The sequence below is a fragment of the Labrus bergylta genome, chromosome 12 (genome assembly GCF_963930695.1).
Source record: "Labrus bergylta chromosome 12, fLabBer1.1, whole genome shotgun sequence".
Taxonomy (NCBI): Eukaryota; Metazoa; Chordata; class Actinopteri; order Labriformes; family Labridae; genus Labrus; species Labrus bergylta.
In genome coordinates, this window is record NC_089206.1 from 19,805,628 (window position 1) to 19,828,127 (window position 22,500).

Here is a 22,500-nt window from a genome sequence, read left to right on the forward strand (position 1 = left end):
AGTAGAGAGAAAGAAAGGGAGAAAGAGAGAGAGAGAGGAACAGAGAGAGGAGTAGAAAGAGAGAGAGAAAGAGAGGGAGAGAGAAAGAAAGGGAGAAAGAGAGAGAGAGGGACAGAGAGAGGAGTAGAGAGAGAGAAAGACAGGGAGAGGGAGAGAGAAAGAAAGGGAGAAAGAGAGAGAGAGAGAGAGGAGTAGAGAGAGAGAGAAAGAGAGGGAGAGGGAGAGAGAAAGAAAGGGAGAAAGAGAGAGAGAGAGAGAGAGGAGTAGAGAGAGAAGCTGTTCCAGCTCTGAGTGAGGGCAGAGAGACACACAGGTGGACGTGAAGCACACCTGAGAGAGATAGTCCTGTTTACACACACCTTCATGTCTGCTCAGGTGAGATCTAACTCACACCTGTTAACTCAGTATATGTGACGTCACGGAATCAACGGGCTGCGTAAAACTTTAATTTCTTTTTTTTCTTTCCAAGAATCAGAAGAAGATCTACTTCAACACTCCGTGAGAAGTGATCCGGATTCAGACGCTGGTACGGGTCTGGACCGTAACTCCCACTTAGGACCGAGTCAATAAACTGATCCTGGTCTGAGCTGACCCGGGTTTAATCATGTACCAGGGTCTGAGCCTGTCCTCCCCCCAGACCCCGTACCCCCACGACACCGGGACCTACCTCCACGCCGCGGCCAGCTCTCCGGTCTACGTCCCGACCAGCAGGGTCCCATCCATGCTGCCGCCCCTGCCCTACCTTCAGACCTGTGACCCCCAACACCAGACTCACGGCTGGCCTCAGGACGGCTCCGGGTTCAGCCCCAGCAGCCCCCCGCATCCCCCGCACGGCTTCTCGTTCACGCACAGCCCGCCGCTCGGCAGCAGCTCGGGCCGGGACCCCGGCTACCAGAGCCCGCTGCTGCTGGGTAACGGAGGGAGGGGAGATCAGTACGGAGGTGCCCTGGTCCGCTCTGTGGGGGGGTCTTACTCCGGCCCATACGCATACATGAGCCCGGAGATGGCCTCGTCCTCCTGGACTCCGGGACCGTTTGAGAGTGGAGTGATCGGCCTGCAGGGCCGCGGAGGGAGCACCGCCAGGAGGCCCAGTCTGGGTGAGTAAACCGGACCGACTCTAGCCGAGACCAGGGAATGAGACCAGAGCTCGAGTATGAACCCAAAAATAATTATAAATCTATATTTTATATTATATTATAAATATATAAGAGAGAAAGGATTAATTATGACGTCATAATAAAGGAAAGAGAGGTCCGCGTGCTCCAAAACCTCCAAGATAAAAAACACGTTCAGCATTTTATCACCAACACACTTAAAATATTCTGATTTAAATCAAAATATTATTCTGATTTAAATTAAAATATTATTCTGATTTAAATCAAAATATTCTGATTTAAATCAAAGTATTCTGATTAAAATTAAAATATTCTGATTTAAAGTATTCTGATTTAAATGAAATTATTCTGATTTAAATGAAAGTATTCTGATTTAAATTCAATTATTCTGATTTAAATTCAATTATTCTGATTTAAAGTATTCTGATTTAAATTCAATTATTCTGATTTAAATGAAAGTATTCTGATTCAAATTAAATTATTCTGATTTAAAGTATTCTGATTTAAATTAAATTATTCTGATTTAAATTAAATTATTCTGATTTAAAGTATTCTGATTTAAATGAAAGTATTCTGATTTAAATTAAATTATTCTGATTTAAATGAAAGTATTCTGATTTAAATTAAATTATTCTGATTTAAATTAAAGAATTCTGATTTAATGATGTTTAGATATTAAACGTGTGAATCCTCTCTGAGTTCAGGTTGATATTTAGTTTTTAAATCTTTTAAGTCTCTAAACGTCATTAAACATTTCTTCTTTATATCATTAAAGTCTGATTTATTAATGTCATGAGAGTTAAAAACACTTCAGAATAAATATTTAAATAATAAATAATCTATAATAAATAATAAATAATTAGTGTGTGTGTGTGTGTGTGTGTGTGTGTGTGTGTGTGTGTATGTATGTGTGTGTGTGTGTGTGTGTGTGTGTGTGTGTGTGTTTGTGTGTGTGTTTGTGTGTGTGTGTGTGTGTGTGTGTGTGTGTGTGTGTGTCTGTGTGTGTGTGTGTGTGTGTGTGTGTGTGTGTGTGTGTGTGTGTCTGTGTGTGTGTGTGCGTGTGTGTGTGTGTGTGTGTGTGTGTGTCTGTGTGTGTGCGTGTGTGTGTGCATGTGTGCGTGTGTCTGTGTGTGTGTTTTAAAGGTCACAAACTAAAAGAGGAATCTTTACTGAATCCATACCTGTTGGTTACCACGGCAACAACAAAACAATGAACTAACTGTCAGATTGTCTGAGACTGAGCGAGCGACAGAGACCGTTTCACAATCCTGTGATGTCATACTTCAGGTCACACGGCGTGATGGAGACGGGATCAAACCAAATGTTGTACTTAAACGCTTTGTGTTGTCCCGTGTGTCCTGCGTGCTCAGAGCTCATGGACGACATGTCCACTGAGGGTCGGGAGTGTGTGAACTGCGGCTCGGTGTCCACGCCGCTGTGGCGCAGGGATGGAACCGGACACTACCTGTGCAACGCGTGCGGCCTCTACCACAAGATGAACGGAATCAACAGACCGCTAATCAAACCGCACAAACGACTGGTGAGAGACACACACACACACACACACACACACACACACACACACACACACACACACACACAGTTTAGCTCCACTGAGCCACAGCAGTCCGTAATGTGGCTTAGTTGGTACAGTTGGTCGTCTTTCAACTGGAAGGTCAAGGGTTTGATCCCCAGCTCCTGCAGACACATGTCCAATGTGTCCAAGAAACTTAAACCAGATTTCCTCCCGCTGCTTCGTTGGCGGAGTGTAAGTGTGTATGAATAGATGAGTTAATACTGATGGACTCTACACAGCAGCCTCTACCATCCGTGTGTGAATATGTTTGTCTATCACTCTGTGTCTTTGGGTGTAGTCTGTGGAGATGGGTGTGGGATGGACTGTGTGTGAGTGTGTGTGTGAGTGTGTGTGTGTGTGTGTGTGTGTGGGGGGGGGGGGGGGGATTCAAGGCCTCCCAGCTGTGTCGTTCTCAGACCCTCCTTCTCCAGTTTGGTTCAGTTTTCAAGTTATATTTGTCCGGCTCTGACCTCGCCCTTGAACGAGATGTTTGTACTCTCTGCAGAAATTGAGACTAAAGCCCCATCCACACATATACGATTTTTTTGAAAACCTAGTATTTTCTCTCCCTTTTGGCGTCCCATCCACATGAAAACAATTGATAACTGAGTTTTTGGTCACTGCAAACAAAGTCTTTGAAAAACGCATCGCAAGGTGGAGATTAAAAAAAAAAATTATGTTTACTTGTATTCGTGTGAACAGTTAAAACGGTTAAAACACAGCTTTTTGTAATAGTGACGTAATTACGTCGACTTGCGTGTTGAGCATGCGTCATAACCAAGATGGCGGGCTACCGGTTTGTTTACATCTGTTCGCTGCTGTTAGGTTTAATTGCATGAATTGCATTCAAGTGTAACTCTAAGCAGCAACTCCACTTTGTCGTCCGTCCAAACGAATGAATCGGCTTTTTGTTTGTTGACTTGTTTCGCCATCTTTTCCAAATCGCCACTGTCAAAAGGACGCTTAATACGCATACTCGCAATGTTCTTTTACGGTGTTTGATGTGAACGAGACACAGCTATTATCGCCACCTACTGGCCTGGCATGCTTATGGCATGCTTATGTGAGCGTTTTCCATCGTTTTTGCGTTGCCATGTGGACTGAGATTTTTTAAAAACTGTTGGTGTGGACGGGATTTGACGGGAGGTGTGTGTGTGTGTGTGTGTGTGTGTTGTCAGACTTTATGACTCGAGGATGGAGAGTGATTGTTGTTGTTTGAAACTTCACGGTGACGTCGTGCTGTCAATCTCTCAGGATGTATTTAAAGGCACAGAGACGACAGATTTATGGTTTTGTAAAGTTTTGTTGTGAGAAAAAATTTTTTCAAACATTTATCTGTGGCCGTCTTTGTGATCTCTCTTTTATCTCATGTTATGGTTTCTCCTCGTCTGTCCTGCAGCAGACGACGTCTCGCCGGGCCGGTCTCTGCTGCACAAACTGTCACACCAGCACGACCACACTGTGGAGACGAAATGCTGACGGAGAGCCCGTCTGCAACGCCTGTGGACTCTACATGAAGCTGCACGGGGTAAAATAAGCTCCTCGCATTAATGTGGAAAGAGGAACCATGCTCTGTCAGGTACCCTCGCTCACCTGTCCCCCCCTCCTTCAGGTACCCCGACCTCTGGCCATGAAGAAAGAGAGCATTCAGACCAGGAAGAGGAAACCAAAGACGCCCAAAAATAAAACAGGTGAGTAAAGAAAGAACCACACAGCAGCTTCTTACAGAGTCTCTACATTCAGTGGTACTCCTCCTGTGACTGTCCTTTAGGCTCCACCCCCTCCGACAGCAGCTCTCCGTCCTCGCTCTCTGTCTCTGAACACGCCTCCACCATCAAGAGTGAACCCAACATGACCCCGTCCCCGTACACCAGACACACCATCACATCTGCCACTCAGGTACCCTCCTATACGTGTGTGTGTGTGTGTGTGTGTGTGTGTATGTGTGTGTATGTGTGTGTGATATTACCCGAACCCTAAACCTTTTTCACACTATGATTATGTAACTGCGCCGTAATGAAGCCCCGCCCCCATGACCTCCTTGATTCATAGTGGCGTGATATTCATGTCCTGGTCTGTGTGTTAACATGGTTACGCTGTGACACTGTGAGTCATCAAGGTGAGACCTGCTGACTCATGACTTCATCAGAGTGAGACCTGCTGACTCATGACTTCATTAAGGTGAGACCTGCTGACTCATGACTTCATCAGGGTGTGATCTGCTGACTCATGACTTCATCAGGGTGACTCATGACTTCATCAGGTGAGATCTGCTGACTCATGACTTCATCAGGGTGAGACCTGCTGACTCATGACTTCATCAGGGTGAGACCTGCTGACTCATGACTTCATCAAGGTGAGAACTGCTGACTCATGACTTCATCAGGGTGACTCATGACTTCATCAGGGTTGAGACCTGCTGACTCATGACTTCATCAGGGTGAGACCTGCTGACTCATGACTTCATCAAGGTGAGACCTGCTGACTCATGACTTCATCAAGGTGAGACCTGCTGACTCATTACTTCATCAGGTTGACTCATGACTTCATCAGGGTGAGATCTGCTGACTCATGACTTCATCAAGGTGAGACCTGCTGACTCATGTCTTCATCAAGGTGAGATCTACTGACTCATGACTTCATCAAGGTGAGACCTGCTGACTCATGACTTCATCAGGGTGAGATCTGTTGACTCATTACTTCATCAAGGTGAGACCTGCTGACTTATGACTTCATCAGGGTGAGACCTGCTGACACATGACTTCATCAAGGTGAGACTTGCTGACTCATGACTTCATCAGGGTGACTCATGACTTCATCAGGGTTGAGACCTGCTGACTCATGACTTCATCAGGGTGAGATCTGCTGACTCATGACTTCATCAAGGTGAGATCTGCTGACTCATGACTTCATCAGGGTGAGACCTGCTGACTCATGACTTTATCAGGGTCACTCATGACTTCATCAGGGTGAGATCTGCTGGCTCATGTCTTCAGTCTGATGCTTTTCCACAGCTGGAACATGAGGGTGTTTAGTTGGAGAACAGACCAGAGCTTCAGTTCACAAAGATGTAAACGAATCACTACTTTTATTAGTAACTCCAGTTTAGTGACCATTTAGACTGACATCATATGAACACCTGTTAACGTTCAGTGTGAATGTCTCCGCCCCCCCAGCAGACGGCGTCTCAGCTGGACGGCCTGGCTTCAGGACACGTGGACATTAAATACGAGGACTTCGTCTTCACCCCGACCTCCATGTCCGCACAGAACTGGTGCGCTCTGTCTCAGGCCTGAACTTCCTCCACCTGCAACACCTGATGACATCACAGCTGATGACTTCACACAGGTGGATGTGGCTCCATGGGGGAGGACAGACAGAGCTCCACCCAGCTTTTTCCTAGCGCTGCAGGAGAGAGAGACCAAACCTGGCCAACAACAGGACTACACCAGGCCCAAAACAGGACCAGAACAGGTCAACATCAGGACCAAACCAGGACCAAACATGGTCAACAACAGGACTACACCCGACCAACAACTGAACCAAAGACAGGACTACACTAGGCCAAAATCTGAACCAAAAACAAGACTACACCAGGCCAAGATCTGAACCAAAAACAGGACTACACTAGGCCAAGAACTGAACCAAAAACAGGACTACACCAGGCCAAGATCTGAACCAAAAACAGGACTACACCAGGCCAAGATCTGAACCAAAAACAGGACTACACTAGGCCAAGATCTGAACCAAAAACAATACTACACCTGACCAGTAAGAACCAGGTTGGCATGGACCAAAACAGGACCAAACTCAGCGTTAAACAGGACTACACCAGACCAAAAACAGGACTACACCAGACCAAAAACAGGACTACACCAGGCCAAAAACAGGACTACTCAAGACCAAAAACAGGACTACACCAGGCCAAAAACAGGACTACTCAAGACCAAAAACAGGACTACACCAGGCCAAAAACAGGACTACACCAGAACAAAAACAGGACTACTCAAGACCAAAAACAGGACTACACCAGGCCAAAAACAGGACTACACCAGACCAAAAACAGGACTACAACAGGCCAAAAACAGGACTACACCAGACCAAAAACAGGACTACTCAAGACCAAAAACAGGACCATTCAGTCCAACATCCAACAGCTCAATAACCCAGGTCTAAAAAGGGACTAAACAGGGCCCAAACCAGGACTAAGCAAAGACTCAGACTGGACTAAAAGAAGGGCTAAATCAGGTTTAAACATGGACTGAATCAGGAAGTAACCAGGACTGCTGAACTAACGTCCTGTTAGGTCCAATGAGAGCTTCCTATGAGGTAAATACGTGTCACAGAGGATGGCGTGGAGGTAAACACGGGGTTTAATAACCTTTGAAAGCTCATCATCGTCTAAACGGGATCTTCATCTGAGAATAGTTTGTGTGTTTTGTCGTCGGAGCAGAAACAGAAAAAAGACAGGAGAGGTTTTTTTATGACAACGTGTAGATGGTTAACTTTTATAGGCTCATTATTTATGTGGCGATAAGGACAGGTGAAGCCTCTGCAGGTTGATTCACTCACATTAGGACTTATTAGTTTTAACAGCAGACACACAAAACCCGTCTTTAGAACCAGGACCACACGTCAGGACTTCATCACTTATTATGAGACGTGACGTGCAATGACCTTGAATGAAGAAAACAAAAAGAAGGAGATAAACGTTTAATCATATTTTATTGTGAAAGTTTTTAATTTTATTGTGAAAATGTTGTAAAGAAGTCCCCGACTGCTCTTTAGAATCTGTTCTTGTAAATAAACTGATTCACATTTTATTCACCTGATGTTTGATTTCTCTCCAATATTTTAATCAAACATTTTACTGACATCACTCCTCCATCAGAGCCCAGTCCTCTATCAGATCCCAGTCCTCCATCAGATCCCAGTCCTCTATCAGAGCCCAGTCCTCCATCAGAGCCCAGTCCTCCATCAGATCCCAGTCCTATATCAGATCCCAGTCCTCCATCAGAGCCCAGTCCTCTATCAGAGCCCAGACCTCTATCAGATCACAATCCTCCATCAGAGCCCAGTCCTCCATCAGAGCCCAGTCCTCTATCAGAGCCCAGTCCTCTATCAGAGCCCAGACCTCTATCAGATCACAGTCCTCCATCAGAGCCCAGTCCTCCATCAGAGCCCAGTCCTCTATCAGATCCCAGTCCTCTATCAGAGCCCAGTCCTCTATCAGATCCCAGTCCTCTATCAGAGCCCAGTCCTCCATCAGAGCCCAGTCCTCCATCAGATCCCAGTCCTATATCAGATCCCAGTCCTCCATCAGATCCCAGTCCTCCATCAGATCCCAGTCCTCCATCAGATCCCAGTCTTCTATCAGATCCCAGTCCTCTATCAGAGCCCAGTCCTCTATCAGATCCCAGTCCTCCATCAGAGGAGGCTTAGGGTTAGCCTGTTATGTGATAGCACATTCATTGATTAACGTTCAAAACCATTCACTTCTACGTGTACATCCACTGAGACTTTTTAGTGTCAGTCAATGGCGACGGCCATTGACACACTATGATGCTCAACTGTAATATCATATTATTAGTTAGCTAGCTAGCGTTAGCTCACATAACCAGCATGTGTGTGTGTTTGAGAGGGAGAGGGGACACTATTAAAAGTCTGTACAGCATGTTTGATTTCTCTCCAATATTTTAATCAAACATTTTACTGACATCACTCCTCCATCAGAGCCCAGTCCTCTATCAGAGCCCAGACCTCTATCAGATCACAGTCCTCCATCAGAGCCCAGTCCTCTATCAGAGCCCAGTCCTCTATCAGAGCCCAGACCTCTATCAGAGCCCAGACCTCTATCAGATCACAGTCCTCCATCAGAGCCCAGTCCTCCATCAGAGCCCAGTCCTCCATCAGAGCCCAGTCCTCTATCAGATCCCAGTCCTCTATCAGAGCCCAGTCCTCTATCAGAGCCCAGTCCTCTATCAGATCCCAGTCCTCCATCAGAGCCCAGTCCTCTATCAGATCCCAGTCCTCTATCAGAGCCCAGACCTCTATCAGATCACAGTCCTCCATCAGAGCCCAGTCCTCCATCAGAGCCCAGTCCTCTATCAGATCCCAGTCCTCTATCAGAGCCCAGTCCTCTATCAGAGCCCAGTCCTCTATCAGATCCCAGTCCTCCATCAGAGCCCAGTCCTCTATCAGATCCCAGTCCTCCATCAGAGCCCAGTCCTCCATCAGAACCCAGTCCTCTATCAGATCCCAGTCCTCTATCAGATCCCAGTCCTCCATCAGAACCCAGTCCTCTATCAGATCCCAGTCCTCCATCAGAGCCCAGTCCTCCATCAGATCCCAGTCCTCCATCAGATCCCAGTCCTCTATCAGAGCCCAGTCCTCTATCAGATCCCAGTCCTCCGTCAGATCCCAGACCTCCGTCAGAGCCCAGTCCTCCACCAGTCCTATATCAGATCCCAGTCCTCTATCAGAGCCCAGTCCTCTATCAGATCCCAGTCCTCCATCAGAGCCCAGTCCTCCATCAGAGCCCAGTCCTCCACCAGTCCTCTATCAGATCCCAGTCCTCCATCAGAGCCCAGTCCTCCATCAGAGCCCAGTCCTCTATCAGAGCCCAGTCCTCTATCAGATCCCAGTCCTCCATCAGAGCCCAGTCCTCCACCAGTCTTCTATCAGATCCCAGTCCTCTATCAGATCCCAGTCCTCTATCAGAGCCCAGTCTTCTATCAGATCCCAGTCCTCCATCAGAGCCCAGTCCTCCACCAGTCTTCTATCAGATCCCAGTCCTCTATCAGATCCCAGTCCTCTATCAGAGCCCAGTCCTCTATCAGATCCCAGTCCTCCATCAGAGCCCAGTCCTCCATCAGAGCCCAGTCCTCCACCAGTCCTCTATCAGATCCCAGTCCTCCATCAGAGCCCAGTCCTCCATCAGAGCCCAGTCCTCCATCAGAGCCCAGTCCTCTATCAGAGCCCAGTCCTCTATCAGATCCCAGTCCTCCATCAGAGCCCAGTCCTCCACCAGTCTTCTATCAGATCCCAGTCCTCTATCAGAGCCCAGTCCTCTATCAGATCCCAGTCTTCTATCAGATCCCAGTCCTCTATCAGATCCCAGTCCTCTATCAGATCCCAGTCTTCTATCAGATCCCAGTCCTCTATCAGAGTCCAGTCCTCTATCAGATCCCAGTCCTCCATCAGAGGAGGCTTAGGGTTAGCCTGTTATGTGATAGCACATTCATTGATTAACGTTCAAAACCATTCACTTCTACGTGTACATCCACTGAGACTTTTTAGTGTCAGTCAATGGCGACGGCCATTGACACACTATGATGCTCAACTGTAATATCATATTATTAGTTAGCTAGCTAGCGTTAGCTCACATAACCAGCATGTGTGTGTGTTTGAGAGGGAGAGGGGACACTATTAAAAGTCTGTACAGCATACACACTACAGTTAGTTACAACAGGGCAAACACATGCAGCATGCTTATTATTAAGAAACCTCCATGTCAGGTACAAATAGTCAACAGGTGAGTTCACATCCAGAGCAGAGTAGGGACAGTGTTAGTGCTGATATCTGAGATATGAGCAGTATGGTCAGAGGAAGAGAAGAGGTCTACATAGTCTGTGCTTACTGTAGGTGGTACATTAAGCACACTAGCTGTGGCTCCTTGATACCTTCAGAGAAATGACCACTCATCTATCTGTTGTGATTGTATTTGCAGAAAGTCACAAGGGACCATGGTGGGACAGCTACTGTGGTCTGATCTACCAGCAGACCAGAATCCTGTGGACAGGAGGGTCAGGATGAGGAGACAGGGACTGGATGTTCACAAGACCACCCAGCTCCAACTGAGACCTTCATCGTCTACTTGATTATATATAGTGTGTTAATGTGTGTGTTAATGTGTGTTTATTTTGTGTGTTAATGTGTGTGTATGTTAATGTGTGTGTATATGCGTGTTAATGTGTGTGTGTATGTGTGTTATTGTGTATATGTGTGTGTGCATGTGTAGCAGGGCGTGTTCTATTGTATCGTGTTTAAACGTTGACCAAAGGTTGAGCTCCAGGCCGTCTTTATGGCAATCGGGTCCAGGTCGTCTTTATGGCGGTCGGGTCCAGGTCGGCCTCTCTGCGACGCGGCTGCTGCTTTACAGCCGCCTTGGCGACATCCCGGCACCAACAACAGCAGCGCTTTATGACAGTTGGCCAACAGGCTGCTTCTTATCAGCTGCTGGGAGAGGCGTGCAGGTGAACACACCTGGAGGAGAATAAAGCGGCTTTGAGATAAACAGTAGACGTTTAGATTCACTTCTCCATCCTGTCGTCATCAACAGCAGCTCCTGCAGATGGAGATCAATAAAGACTAAAAGTTCAATGTGTGTGTGTGTGTGTGTGTGTGTGTGTGTGTGTGTGTGTATTTGTTTGTGTGTTTGTTAACATGACAAATCTGAGACTATTTCAGTATAAAGTTCAGACGACAAACTGAGCAAAGGTTCAAATACAACTAGAGCGCCATAAACCAAAGTACATGTTACACACACAGACAAACACACGCACAAATATATACACACACACACACACACACACACACAAACACACGCACAAATATATACACACACACACAGACACACACAAATATACAAACACACACACACACACACACACACACACACACACACACACACACACAGACACACACACGCACAAATATACACACAAACACAGACTCAGAGGCTGTGGTGACCCTGTAGTGTTCATGTATTCTCTGAGCAGCCTCGTGGTATTATTAGCTGAGGGTCTGTACACGAAGTGATTCTAAAACACGACAGGAGAGCGAGCAAGGATAAAAACAGACGACAGGCTGATGGATGACTAGGAGACACTCAAGAACAATGACTTCCTGACCTACAGTTTGATTGTTTCCTCGAGAAAAAAAAAGTTACAGGAAGTTTAGGCGGGGGGGGGGGGGGGGACATGACCTTTAGGGTGGAATTAATAAAAAGTCCCTCATCAATTCATACACACACTTCACAAAAACATTTATAAAAAACACCTACAACACACACACACATATTTAAACAGTATTAAACAGTACACATATTAAAGAGTATAGGTACCACGAGCAGGCCTGATAACTGAAGGCTCTACCTCCCATAGTACATTTAGAGACTGTACCACGAGCAGGTCTGATAACTGAAGGCTCTACCTCCCATAATACATTTGTGGCACAGTGGCACTCCATGTCTAACTTTGGTGTGCATAGAGGACTTATCATTAACATGTACAAACTGATATTGATCTGATAAATATCTGGTGAGATGTTGCTTTAGTGTCCATTTATGTTGTTTTTCAGAATTACGAACACACTGCACACACGATTAAACACATATCATTGCAGAGAGTTTAAGACTGATGGATGTTAACAGGCGCCAAATTCACATGATTACATGTGTGTGTGTGTGTGTGTGTGTGTGTGTGTGTGTGTGTGTGTGTGTACAATCTGGGTGGAAATGGGACTCCTCAGAGCCCAGAAAGCAGGGGTCAAGTTGAGGCTTAACCACCCCCTCTCCCTTCCTATCTTTCTCTCGCTCTCTCTCTCTCTCAATCACCTTAAGATGGGGGAGAGGTAAGTTTACACACGGGGGGAGGGATGTGTGGAATGGGTGAGGACAGGAGCTGATGAGAGGAGGGGGAGATCTATGAACACAGAGGAGTAATAAAAGAGGACGGGGTAGGTTTTAAGGATTCCTCCTAGTCAAAGGAGCAGATAGATGGATGGGGGGGGTGTTGTGGGATGGGGTATATGATGGGGGGTGATGAGGTTGAGAGGACAAAGAGTCAGAGACACATTGACGCTGAGAAGGTTGATAACTATTACTAAAGTCGGCCGTTCAGCAAACAACTTCTATAGTGATTTCAAAGTCACGGACAAATTTTCAGAGTGGAATATAATCCTGAGCAGTTTTCTAGAGTCAGGGCATTCTCTGATCTCTGTCATACAACTCAATCAGTCTGGATCATCATGAGTCTGGTTCTGATCCAGGTTTTTGTCTGTTCATCATGAGTCTGGTTCTGCTCCAGGTTTCTACCTGTTCTACATGAGTCTGGTTCTGGTCCAGGTTTCTGTCTGCTCTACATGAGTCTGGTTCTGATCCAGGTTTCTGTCTGTTTATCATGAGTCTGGTTCTGCTCTAGGGTTCTGTCTGTTCATCATGAGTCTGGTTCTGATCCAGGTTTCCGTATGTTCAACATGAGTCTGGTTCTGGTCCAGGTTTCTGTCAGTTCATCATGAGTCTGGTTCTGCTCCAGGTTTCTACCTGTTCTACATGAGTCTGGTTCTGCTCCAGGTTTCTGTCTGTTCATCATGAGTCTGGTTCTGATCCAGGTTTCTGTATGTTTATGTCAATGTGTGTGTGTGTGTGTGTGTGTGTGTGTGTGTATGTGTGTGTGTGTGTGTGTGTGTGTGTGTGTGTGTGTGTGTGTGTGTGTGTGTGTTTATGTGCATGTGTGTGTGTGGCGTGGAGTGATGTGTGCCAGGTACAGCCCTCCTTAGTGGTCATCGCTATGGTTCTCAGAGCATCACCTCGAGTTGGTGTCAGGGCGGCGTGACAGCCAGCAGCCAGGCTCCAAATGTCTGCTGGTATTTTTAACACACACACACACACACACACACACACACACACACACACACACACACACACACACACACAGACACAGACACACACACACACACACACACACACACACCCCACACACACTTTCAGCTCTTGCTTGGCCTGCAGGTCACTGACTCAGAGATGGACTGCACTAAATAATCATTACAGACATCGTAAAGAGAGCTGCATGAGGACTCTTTCTCCACTGCCTGCACATTATCTCTCCTTCAGCACCCACAATCCTTTTCTTTCCTTTCGGAGACGCTGACGTTTCCAAAATTTTTCACCATAGGACTTCTTTTTAAAACCCTCCGTATTCAGACACCGGAACGCCATCATTGGGTTAATGGACAAAAGGTTATCGTGTTTGGATGAAATCATTGTCGTGTAAACCTTTGGACTCTTACCTGCTAAATCTTTACCCCAAATATCTCTACTTTCTACTCCTTACATTGCCTTATCAACATAGAGCCAACATGGAGCCAGCATGGAGCCAACATGGAGCCAGCATGGAGCCAACATGAAACCAGCATGGAGCCAACATGGAGCCAGCATGGAGCCAACATGGAGCCAACATGAAACCAGCATGGAGCCAACATGGAGCCAATATGGAGCCAGCATGGAGCCAACATGGAGCCAACATGGAGCCAGCATGGAGCCAACATGGAGTCAACATGGAGCCAACATGGAGCCAACATTTCATTTCATATTTGATTTATTTGCTCAATTCAGTGTATGGTTTCAACACCATAATACACAACAAAAAATATTTTCTCATAATGCTGAAACACTGTTCATGAGCAAACAGGAGCAGGAAGAAGAAAACTTATAATATCTGCCCCTTTCCTAATAACACAAGATACTGTTTAACAGAATAAGATGGCTAACCTGTTGTTTTCGCTTTCTTTCACAAAACAAAAAATGAATGATACTTGAGCAGCATTTTAAATGACTATCGAGAGAATTCCATAATTTAACTACATTTACTGAGATACACATTTGTTTTAATGTAGTGCGTGCAAATGGACTTTTAAAATTAAATCTCCGTCTATGATCCTCCTCATTAGATGTAAATACCAACAACTTCTGTACATTTTCGGGTAATGATCTATTTCTAGCTTTAAACATGACTAACAATTATTTCAAGTGAACTAGATCCTGAAATTTCAACACACGTCAGCTAATAAACAGTCTGTTAGTATGTTCTCTAACGTTCACTTTGTTTACAAGTCTGATCGCTCTTTTCTGTAAAACAAACAAAGGTTTAGTGTTGGTCACATACGTGCTGCCCCATACCTCATTGCAATAAGTGAAATATGGAAGAATAAGCGAACAGTACAACATATGGAGAGAAGCGGCGTCCAAACTGTCCTTTGCTCTGTACAAAACACCAATACATTTACACAATTTTCTCTTTACATATTCTATGTCAGGTTTCCACGTCAGCTTTTCATCAATTATGACTCCCAAAAATTTTGCTTGAGAAACTCTTTCAATGAGAACATCGTTTACAGACATGCTGATGTGTTCCTCCTTTTTTCTATTTCCAAAAATCATAAATTTAGTTTTATTACAGTTCAACGATAATTTATTTTCATCAAACCACAATTTCAGTTTATCCATTTCACACACTATAGTCTCTGTAACGGACTTCAAATCGTTTCCTGAACAAAAAATATTTGTGTCATCAGCAAACAAAATAAATTGCAAAATGATAGAACTTTGACAAATGTCATTAATATACAGATTAAACAATTTTGGGCCCAAAACTGATCCTTGTGGGACCCCACACATAACTTTTTTAGACTGCGAGTCAAAACCAGCAAACTGAAAAAACTTGCTTTCTATTTTCCAAATAACTTTTTAACCATTCATGTGCAATTCTCCTAATTCATAATTTAGTAATTTGGATAATAACAAATCATGGTCTACAGTGTCAAAAGCATTTTTTAAATCAATAAATACGCCGACCGTGTAATTCTTGTTTTCTATGGCTGCTGTGATTTTTTCTATGAATTCTATTAATGCTAAAGCAGTATTTCTATTTGTTCTAAATCCATACTGTTTCTCACTTATTAGATTATTTTTTTCTATAAAATCATCTAATTATTAAAACAATGTTTGTCACCATTTTTAAAGCGTGGACTACTTTTGCCATTTTCAGTTTTTCAGGAAAAATACCAGTTTTAAGTGACAAATTACATATGTAGGTGAATGGAGTAATTATGCAGTCTAGTGTCTTTTTTAAAATTGTCATGTCAATACCATGACAGTCAGTTGATGTTTTACTCTTACTTTTCATAAATGTAAACATGAAGCCAACATGGAGCCAATATGAAACCAGCATGGAGCCAGCATGGAGCCAACATGGAGCCAACATGAAGCCAACATGGAGCCAACATGGAGCCAGCATGGCGCCAACATGGAGCCAACATGAAACCAGCATGGAGCCAACATGGAGCCAACATGGAGCCAGCATGAAACCAGCATGGAGCCAGCATGGAGCCAACGTGGAGCCAGCATGAAACCAGCATGGAGCCAGCATGGAGCCAACGTGGAGCCAACATGGAGCCAACATGGAGCCAACATGGAGCCAGCATGGAGCCAGCCTGGAGCCAACATGGAGCCAACATGGAGTCAACATGGAGCCAGCATGGAGCCAACATGGAGCCAACATGGAGCCAACATGAAACCAGAATGGAGCCAGCATGAAACCAGCATGGAGTCAACATGAAACCAGCATGGAGCCAGCATGAACAAAAAATATTTGTGTTATCAGCAAACAAAATAAATTGCAAAATGTTAGAACTTTGACAAATGTCATTAATATACAGATTAAACAATTTTGGGCCCAAAACTGATCCTTGTGGGACCCCACACATAACTTTTTTAGACTGCGAGTCAAAACCAGCAAACTGTAAAAACTTGCTTTCTATTTTCCAAATAACTTTTTAACCATTCAGTGCAATTCCCCTAATTCATAATTTAGTAATTTGGATAATTTGGATAATCAACATGAAACCAGCATGGAGCCAGCATGGAGTCAACATGAAACCAGCATGGAGCCAGCATGGAGCCAACGTGGAGCCAACATGGAGCCAACATGGAGTCAACATGAAACCAGCATGGAGACAGCATGGAGCCAGCATGGAGCCAACGTGGAGCCAACATGGAGCCAACATGGAGCCAACATGGAGCCAACATGGAGTCAACATGAAACCAGCATGGAGCCAGCATGGAGCCAACATAAAACCAGCATGGAGCCAACATGGAGCCAGCATGGAGCCAACATGGAGTCAACATGAAACCAGCATGGAGCCAGCATGGAGCCAACATGGAGCCAACCTGAAACCAGCATGGAGCCAGCATTAAAACCAGCATGGAGTCAACATGAAACCAGCACGGAGCCAGCATGGAGTCAACATGAAACCAGCATGGAGCCAACATGAAACCAACATGGAGCCAACATGGAGCCAACATGGAGCCAACATGGAGCCAACATGAAACCTCTGAGATGCACTCTATTCATTTCAATGATATCAGGAGGGGAAGAATGCACAGACCAAAGACTGACCGTCTGCAGGGTTTAGAGCCGAGCTGCCGGGTTAGAGTCTGAGTCAGCGCTCAGAGATGTTAGAAATGTGCTGGCTGTCAATGTTTTTAGAAAGAATCTGACTTCAAATCAAGGGGTCTGTGTGGTTTTGGTTTCTCTCAGTGGGCTCATCGTTCATTCAGAGACACGTCACACAAACGTTCCTGCATCACAGACTGAGAGGGATCCAGGTGGATTTGTTTCCGATCACAGACTAAATGAAAACCAACACAGTCACAAACTAAACTTCTGCTTCATCTGCATGTTAGTTTCTTTTTTTGCCTGGCTCACACACATTAAGTTCAGGAACATCAGCTAGGACGTGACCTCAGGGTCCTGTGAAGGTGAAGGTTTGGAGAGTGAGGGTTAGGGTACCTGGTTAGGACATGTTGCTGCAGGAGCTGGGGATAGAACCCCTGACCTTTCAGTTAAGTGACGAGCCACTCTACCGCTGAGCCACAGCCACAAAATCAATAGTTGTTAAGAGATCACGGACTTAAATACATTCAGGTGGTTTTGAAACTTAAAAGAGAGACAAACTGAAATGCAGAAAATCCATCTCCATCAGGTGGTCGCCCTGTAACCTCTTACTCATCATCATCATCATCGTCTCTGACTTTCTCCTCTGGTCCCCTCTCTGAACTCATCCCTCTCTCCCCCTCCTCTCTTTCTCTGATCACGTTTCATCTAAGCCTCGTGCTCGGTGGCGGCGGTTGTCCCTTATCGCCCCTCTGAGACTGATGTGGGATCCTTAGAGGACGACGTGCTCTTATTGCCTAATTGCTTTTCTTTCTCGTGTCTTTGGCGTTCTGCTTTCTGTCAGACAGGCAGGAGCCCACAAACACTGTCCAGCTATTTCCAGTATCTCCCTCACGGTCGCCAGCCGCTGTCCTCTGATTGGCTGAACTCCTATTGCTCATTGGCTTCTACCACAATGAATGGTCCCGCTGACAGCCAATGGGGCCACAGCAGGGTGAGGAGGCATTTTTCTGGAGCGTGTGAGGAATCAGGGTGAACTCTAAGGAGTGAGTTTTTAGCGTTCGCTCTCAGGGGGCGTTAAAGGGAGACGATAGCAACATGTTTGCGTTAAAATGAGAAACTGAGCGATCTGTGAAGCTTGTTCAGGCTTCATTAATAAGAGGTACTCCTCAAACCCTTCTGAAACTCTGCATGTAGAGTTGTTGGGTGTTGGATGAAGGCCGTGGCCTAGAAACAAAACATCAATCAGGACAGAGTCTGCACCCATCACACCCCCTGCCCCGCGCCGCCCCCCCCCCCCCCCCCCCCCCCCCCCCCAGCTCCAGCACACTCACTCCATCCGAGGCCAAACCATCCGTCTGCTGTTGCATCAGGAGGACGGATCTTCTGACTGTAGAATGCTTCATATCAGCCATCTTTAAACCATCCTTCACAACCCCCCCACCCCACCCCACCTCCTCCATCTGTCTGCAGTCCATACATCTGACTGATCCCCCCGTCGCCCCCCCCTTCCCCCCCCAACCCGCAGTCCTCTGTCCGTCTCTACTACCCTGAATGAAGATGGATGTGAGCTCTGTATGTGCAGGAATCACATGGAGACAGAGAGAGAGAGACTGAGGGACAGAAATAGAAACGCACTCAGCCTTTATCAGCACAAACACACAGCGAGAGGAAGCTGGGACGTCCTGTCATGGAGGCCGAACACGCAGGAAACAGGCGGGAAGTCGGCAGCAACACAACAACACGACTCACAGGCCTGATACAGAGATGCAGAGCAACAAATCAGCTCACAGATGGATACACAGACAGAAAGGCCGGCTGTGTCTCTCTGTATGTCATGTAACATGATGTTACACACTGCTGGGTTTAACATCCCCTTCTTCTCACCCTAAAATAAAATAAATAAAGTTCTAATGTGACTGGTTGTGGAGCTCAGACTTGTTGGACGGTCTGTTTGTCCAATAATGCTCACAGAGAGACAGATTATTAGTTTGATATTTACAGGAACAAATCTCCAAAAGACTCCAACAGCACAAACACGGCCCAGGGGTCAAAGGTCAGGGACTGAATTAGCTGAGGTGACACCTAACAGACTGCTAGCAGCTCCCAACTGTCACTCAAAGAGACCACACCCCCTAATTCTACATCCCATTAAGCCCTAATATAATGTAAACAGGTGAGTTGTATAAACATTCAACCCGAACAGCTAAAGACAGAAATGAGCTCCAGAGACCCAAACTGTTTTTATACCAGGATGTAAACATGTTTATTTTAACATGGAGCTCTATGGGGACTGACTCACCACAGGAGACAGACTCTAGTGGACACTGGAGGAACTGCATGTTCTGGTGTTCCAGTGTTAGCTTCATATTTCGGCCTGAGGGTTGCCTTCTGCTCTTCAGAGAAACACTTGAGAGTGTTAACATTAGAAGAGTGGATCAGGATGTGTGAGTGTGTTTCATTCATCAGAGTGAGATTGACGATAAAGTGAAAATATTGTTACTTGAAAGACTTGTGTGTGTAGTCGAGGACACTCGGCCTCTTAGGTTCTTTCCTGTGTTATTACTGTACACATTGACTCTGATCTGATAAATAGACACACACACACACACACACACACACACACACACACACACACACACACACACACACACACACACACACACACACACACACACACCTGCGTATTCAGTATTGTTTGATTCTCTCTCTCTCTGTTTGTAATTTGTATTTTCTCTGTGACTGTGTTTGACATCTCACCTTGATTCATCACTCTGGGTGGTCTGAGAGAACCTGACAGCTCCTCTCTGTCTCAGCCTCTCAGACCATTTCAAACTAATCTCAGGACTCACACTAGGCCCAGGCACCATGCTGAGGGACACGATTGTCCCCCTCACCAATTCCCTGCTAACTTGCAGTCACAAACTTTTCTTTCAGAGTGTCATGAACATGACATGAGTAACAGTTCATTGTAAGCTCTGCTCCCATCACAGTAACACTGTTTTTGTCTCTTAACCACCATACTGTGTGAAGGAGAGGAGGAGGTGGAGGAGGAAGAAGAGGAGGAGGAGAGGAGGAGGAGGAGAGGAGGAGGAGTGGAGGAGGAGGAGGAGGAGGAACATGAGGAAGAGGAGGAGCAGGAATGTGGTCTCTAAAGGAAAACATCCATGTGTAAATGACCCCCTGTATTATCACCCCAGCTCCAAACATCAAACATGATTGAGCTTTAATGAATCTCTTTGAACAGAAATCTGCATGGAGCCCACTTCAGACCCTAACCCTCTAAACACTGACGACACCTGAACACCTGAACATTTGGTCTTCTCTCCCAGGATGATCTAATATTCATATTTTATAGACATTTATTTCATAGAACTTTGATGATAAGCCCTGCATGAGAAAAAGATCCTGCAGGGCTTATCACAGGAACCAGTCACCTTTTATAACTGCACTGACCCCAAACAGCTCACCTGTCACTGGTCAAAGGTGACATTTTACACCTGTGTGTGTGTGTGTGTGTGTGTGTGTGTGTGTGTGTGTGTGTGTGTGTGTGTGTGTGTGTGTGTGTGTGTGTGTGAGTCTCCTGGACTACCATGCAGTGTGTATCCAAACGTGGGCATGTGTCCAGCAGACACACTGAGTAACCACACACCTTTTTAGAGCTCCGCCCACTCCAACATGTCTGAGTCCAATGGCACGTGCCCACACGTGCAGCAGATACACAGGGTGGAGAGAGTGGAACACACACACACACACACACACACACGCGCGCGCACACACACAAAGAGAAAGATAAACATTTATTCAGCAGTGTTTTTAAAGGTCTGTAATTCTGCTGCTGCTTTGATGTCTTATCTGTGTGTGTGTGTGTGCGCGTGTGTGTGCTCATAATCGACCTTGCAACTGAAGAATTTTATAGATTTTTATATTTCCAATAAAAATAAAATAAATTGCTCAAACTGACACACACACAGACACAGACACACACACACACACACACACACACACACACACACACACACACACACACACACACACTCACAGTTGGAGCCCCATGGAGTGGACCCCCGTGCAGTGGACCCCCATAGAGTGGACCCCCGTGCAGTGGACCCTCTTGGAGTGGACCCCCGTGGAGTGGAACCCCGTGCAGTGGACCCCTGTACAGTGGACCCCCATGGAGTGGGCCCCCGTGCAGTGGACCCCTGTACAGTGGACCCCCATGGAGTGGACCCCCGTGGAGTGGAACCCCGTGGAGTGGACCCCCGTGGAGTGGACCCCCGTGCAGTGGACCTCTGTACAGTGGACCCCCATGGAGAGGACCCCCGTGCAGTGGACCCCCGTGCAGTGGACCCCCGTGGAGCGGACCCCCATGGAGCGGACCCCCAATGGAGCGGACCCCCGTGCAGTGGACGTCCGTGGAGCGGACCCCCTGTGCAGTGGACCCCCAAGGAGTGGACCCCCGTGCAGTGGACGTCCGTGGAGCGGATCCCCTGTGCAGTGGACCCTCAAGGAGTGGACCCCCGTGGAGTGGACCCCCGTGCAGTGGAACCCCGTAGAGCGGACCCCCGTGGAGTGGACCCCCATGGAGTGGACCCCCGTGCAGTGGACCCCCATGCAGTGGACCCCCGTGCAGTGGACCCCCGTGGAGTGGACCCCCGTGGAGTGGACCCCCGTGGAGTGGACCCCTGCAGTGGACCCCCGTGCAGTGGACCCACATGCAGTGACTTCCTCTACATCCCGTGGTCACTACATCTACATTCAGTGGTCACTACCTCTACATCACGTGGTCACTACCTCTACATCCAGTGGTCACTACCTCTACATCCCGTGGTCACTACCTCTACATCACGTGGTCACTACCTCTACATCCAGTGGTCACTACATCTACATCACGTGGTCACTACCTCTACATTCAGTGGTCACTACCTCTACATTCAGTGGTCACTACCTCTACATCCAGTGGTCACTACCTCTACCTCTACATTCAGTGGTCACTACGTGGTGTGTGTGCTCATAATCGACCTTGCAACTGAAGAATTTTATAGATTTTTATATTTCCAATAAAAATAAAATAAATTGCTCAAACTGACACACACACAAACACAGACACACACACACACACACACACACACACACACACACACACACACACACACTCACAGTTGGAGCCCCATGGAGTGGACCCCCGTGCAGTGGACCCCCATAGAGTGGACCCCCGTGCAGTGGACCCTCTTGGAGTGGACCCCCGTGGAGTGGAACCCCGTGCAGTGGACCCCTGTACAGTGGACCCCCATGGAGTGGACCCCCGTGGAGTGGAACCCCGTGCAGTGGACCCCCGTGGAGTGGACCCCCGTGCAGTGGACCTCTGTACAGTGGACCCCCATGGAGAGGACCCCCGTGCAGTGGACCCCCGTGCAGTGGACCCCCGTGGAGCGGACCCCCATGGAGCGGACCCCCAATGGAGCGGACCCCCGTGCAGTGGACGTCCGTGGAGCGGACCCCCTGTGCAGTGGACCCCCAAGGAGTGGACCCCCGTGCAGTGGACGTCCGTGGAGCGGACCCCCTGTGCAGTGGA

At 46.8% G+C, this 22,500-nt stretch overlaps 1 protein-coding gene across 2 annotated transcripts in view; it reads left to right on the forward strand.

The window, feature by feature from the left end:
• gata5 (GATA binding protein 5) overlaps positions 1-7,514 on the forward strand; it is a 7,691-nt gene extending 177 nt beyond the window's left edge. The window contains exons 1-7 of one of the 2 annotated variants that reach the window (XM_020628547.2): positions 1-375; positions 470-1,097; positions 2,486-2,655; positions 4,091-4,219; positions 4,304-4,382; positions 4,463-4,590; positions 5,871-7,514. The exon at positions 1-375 is cut by the window's left edge and continues 177 nt beyond it. In XM_020628547.2, the coding sequence (XP_020484203.1) occupies positions 605-1,097; positions 2,486-2,655; positions 4,091-4,219; positions 4,304-4,382; positions 4,463-4,590; positions 5,871-5,987 (1,116 nt within the window). In that variant the 5' untranslated portion in view covers positions 1-375; positions 470-604 and the 3' untranslated portion in view covers positions 5,988-7,514. Of the gene's footprint in view, positions 376-469; positions 1,098-2,485; positions 2,656-4,090; positions 4,220-4,303; positions 4,383-4,462; positions 4,591-5,867 lie in introns of both variants that reach the window. The other variant, XM_020628545.2, reaches the window with a different exon arrangement.
• Positions 7,515-22,500: the final 14,986 nt, after the last annotated feature.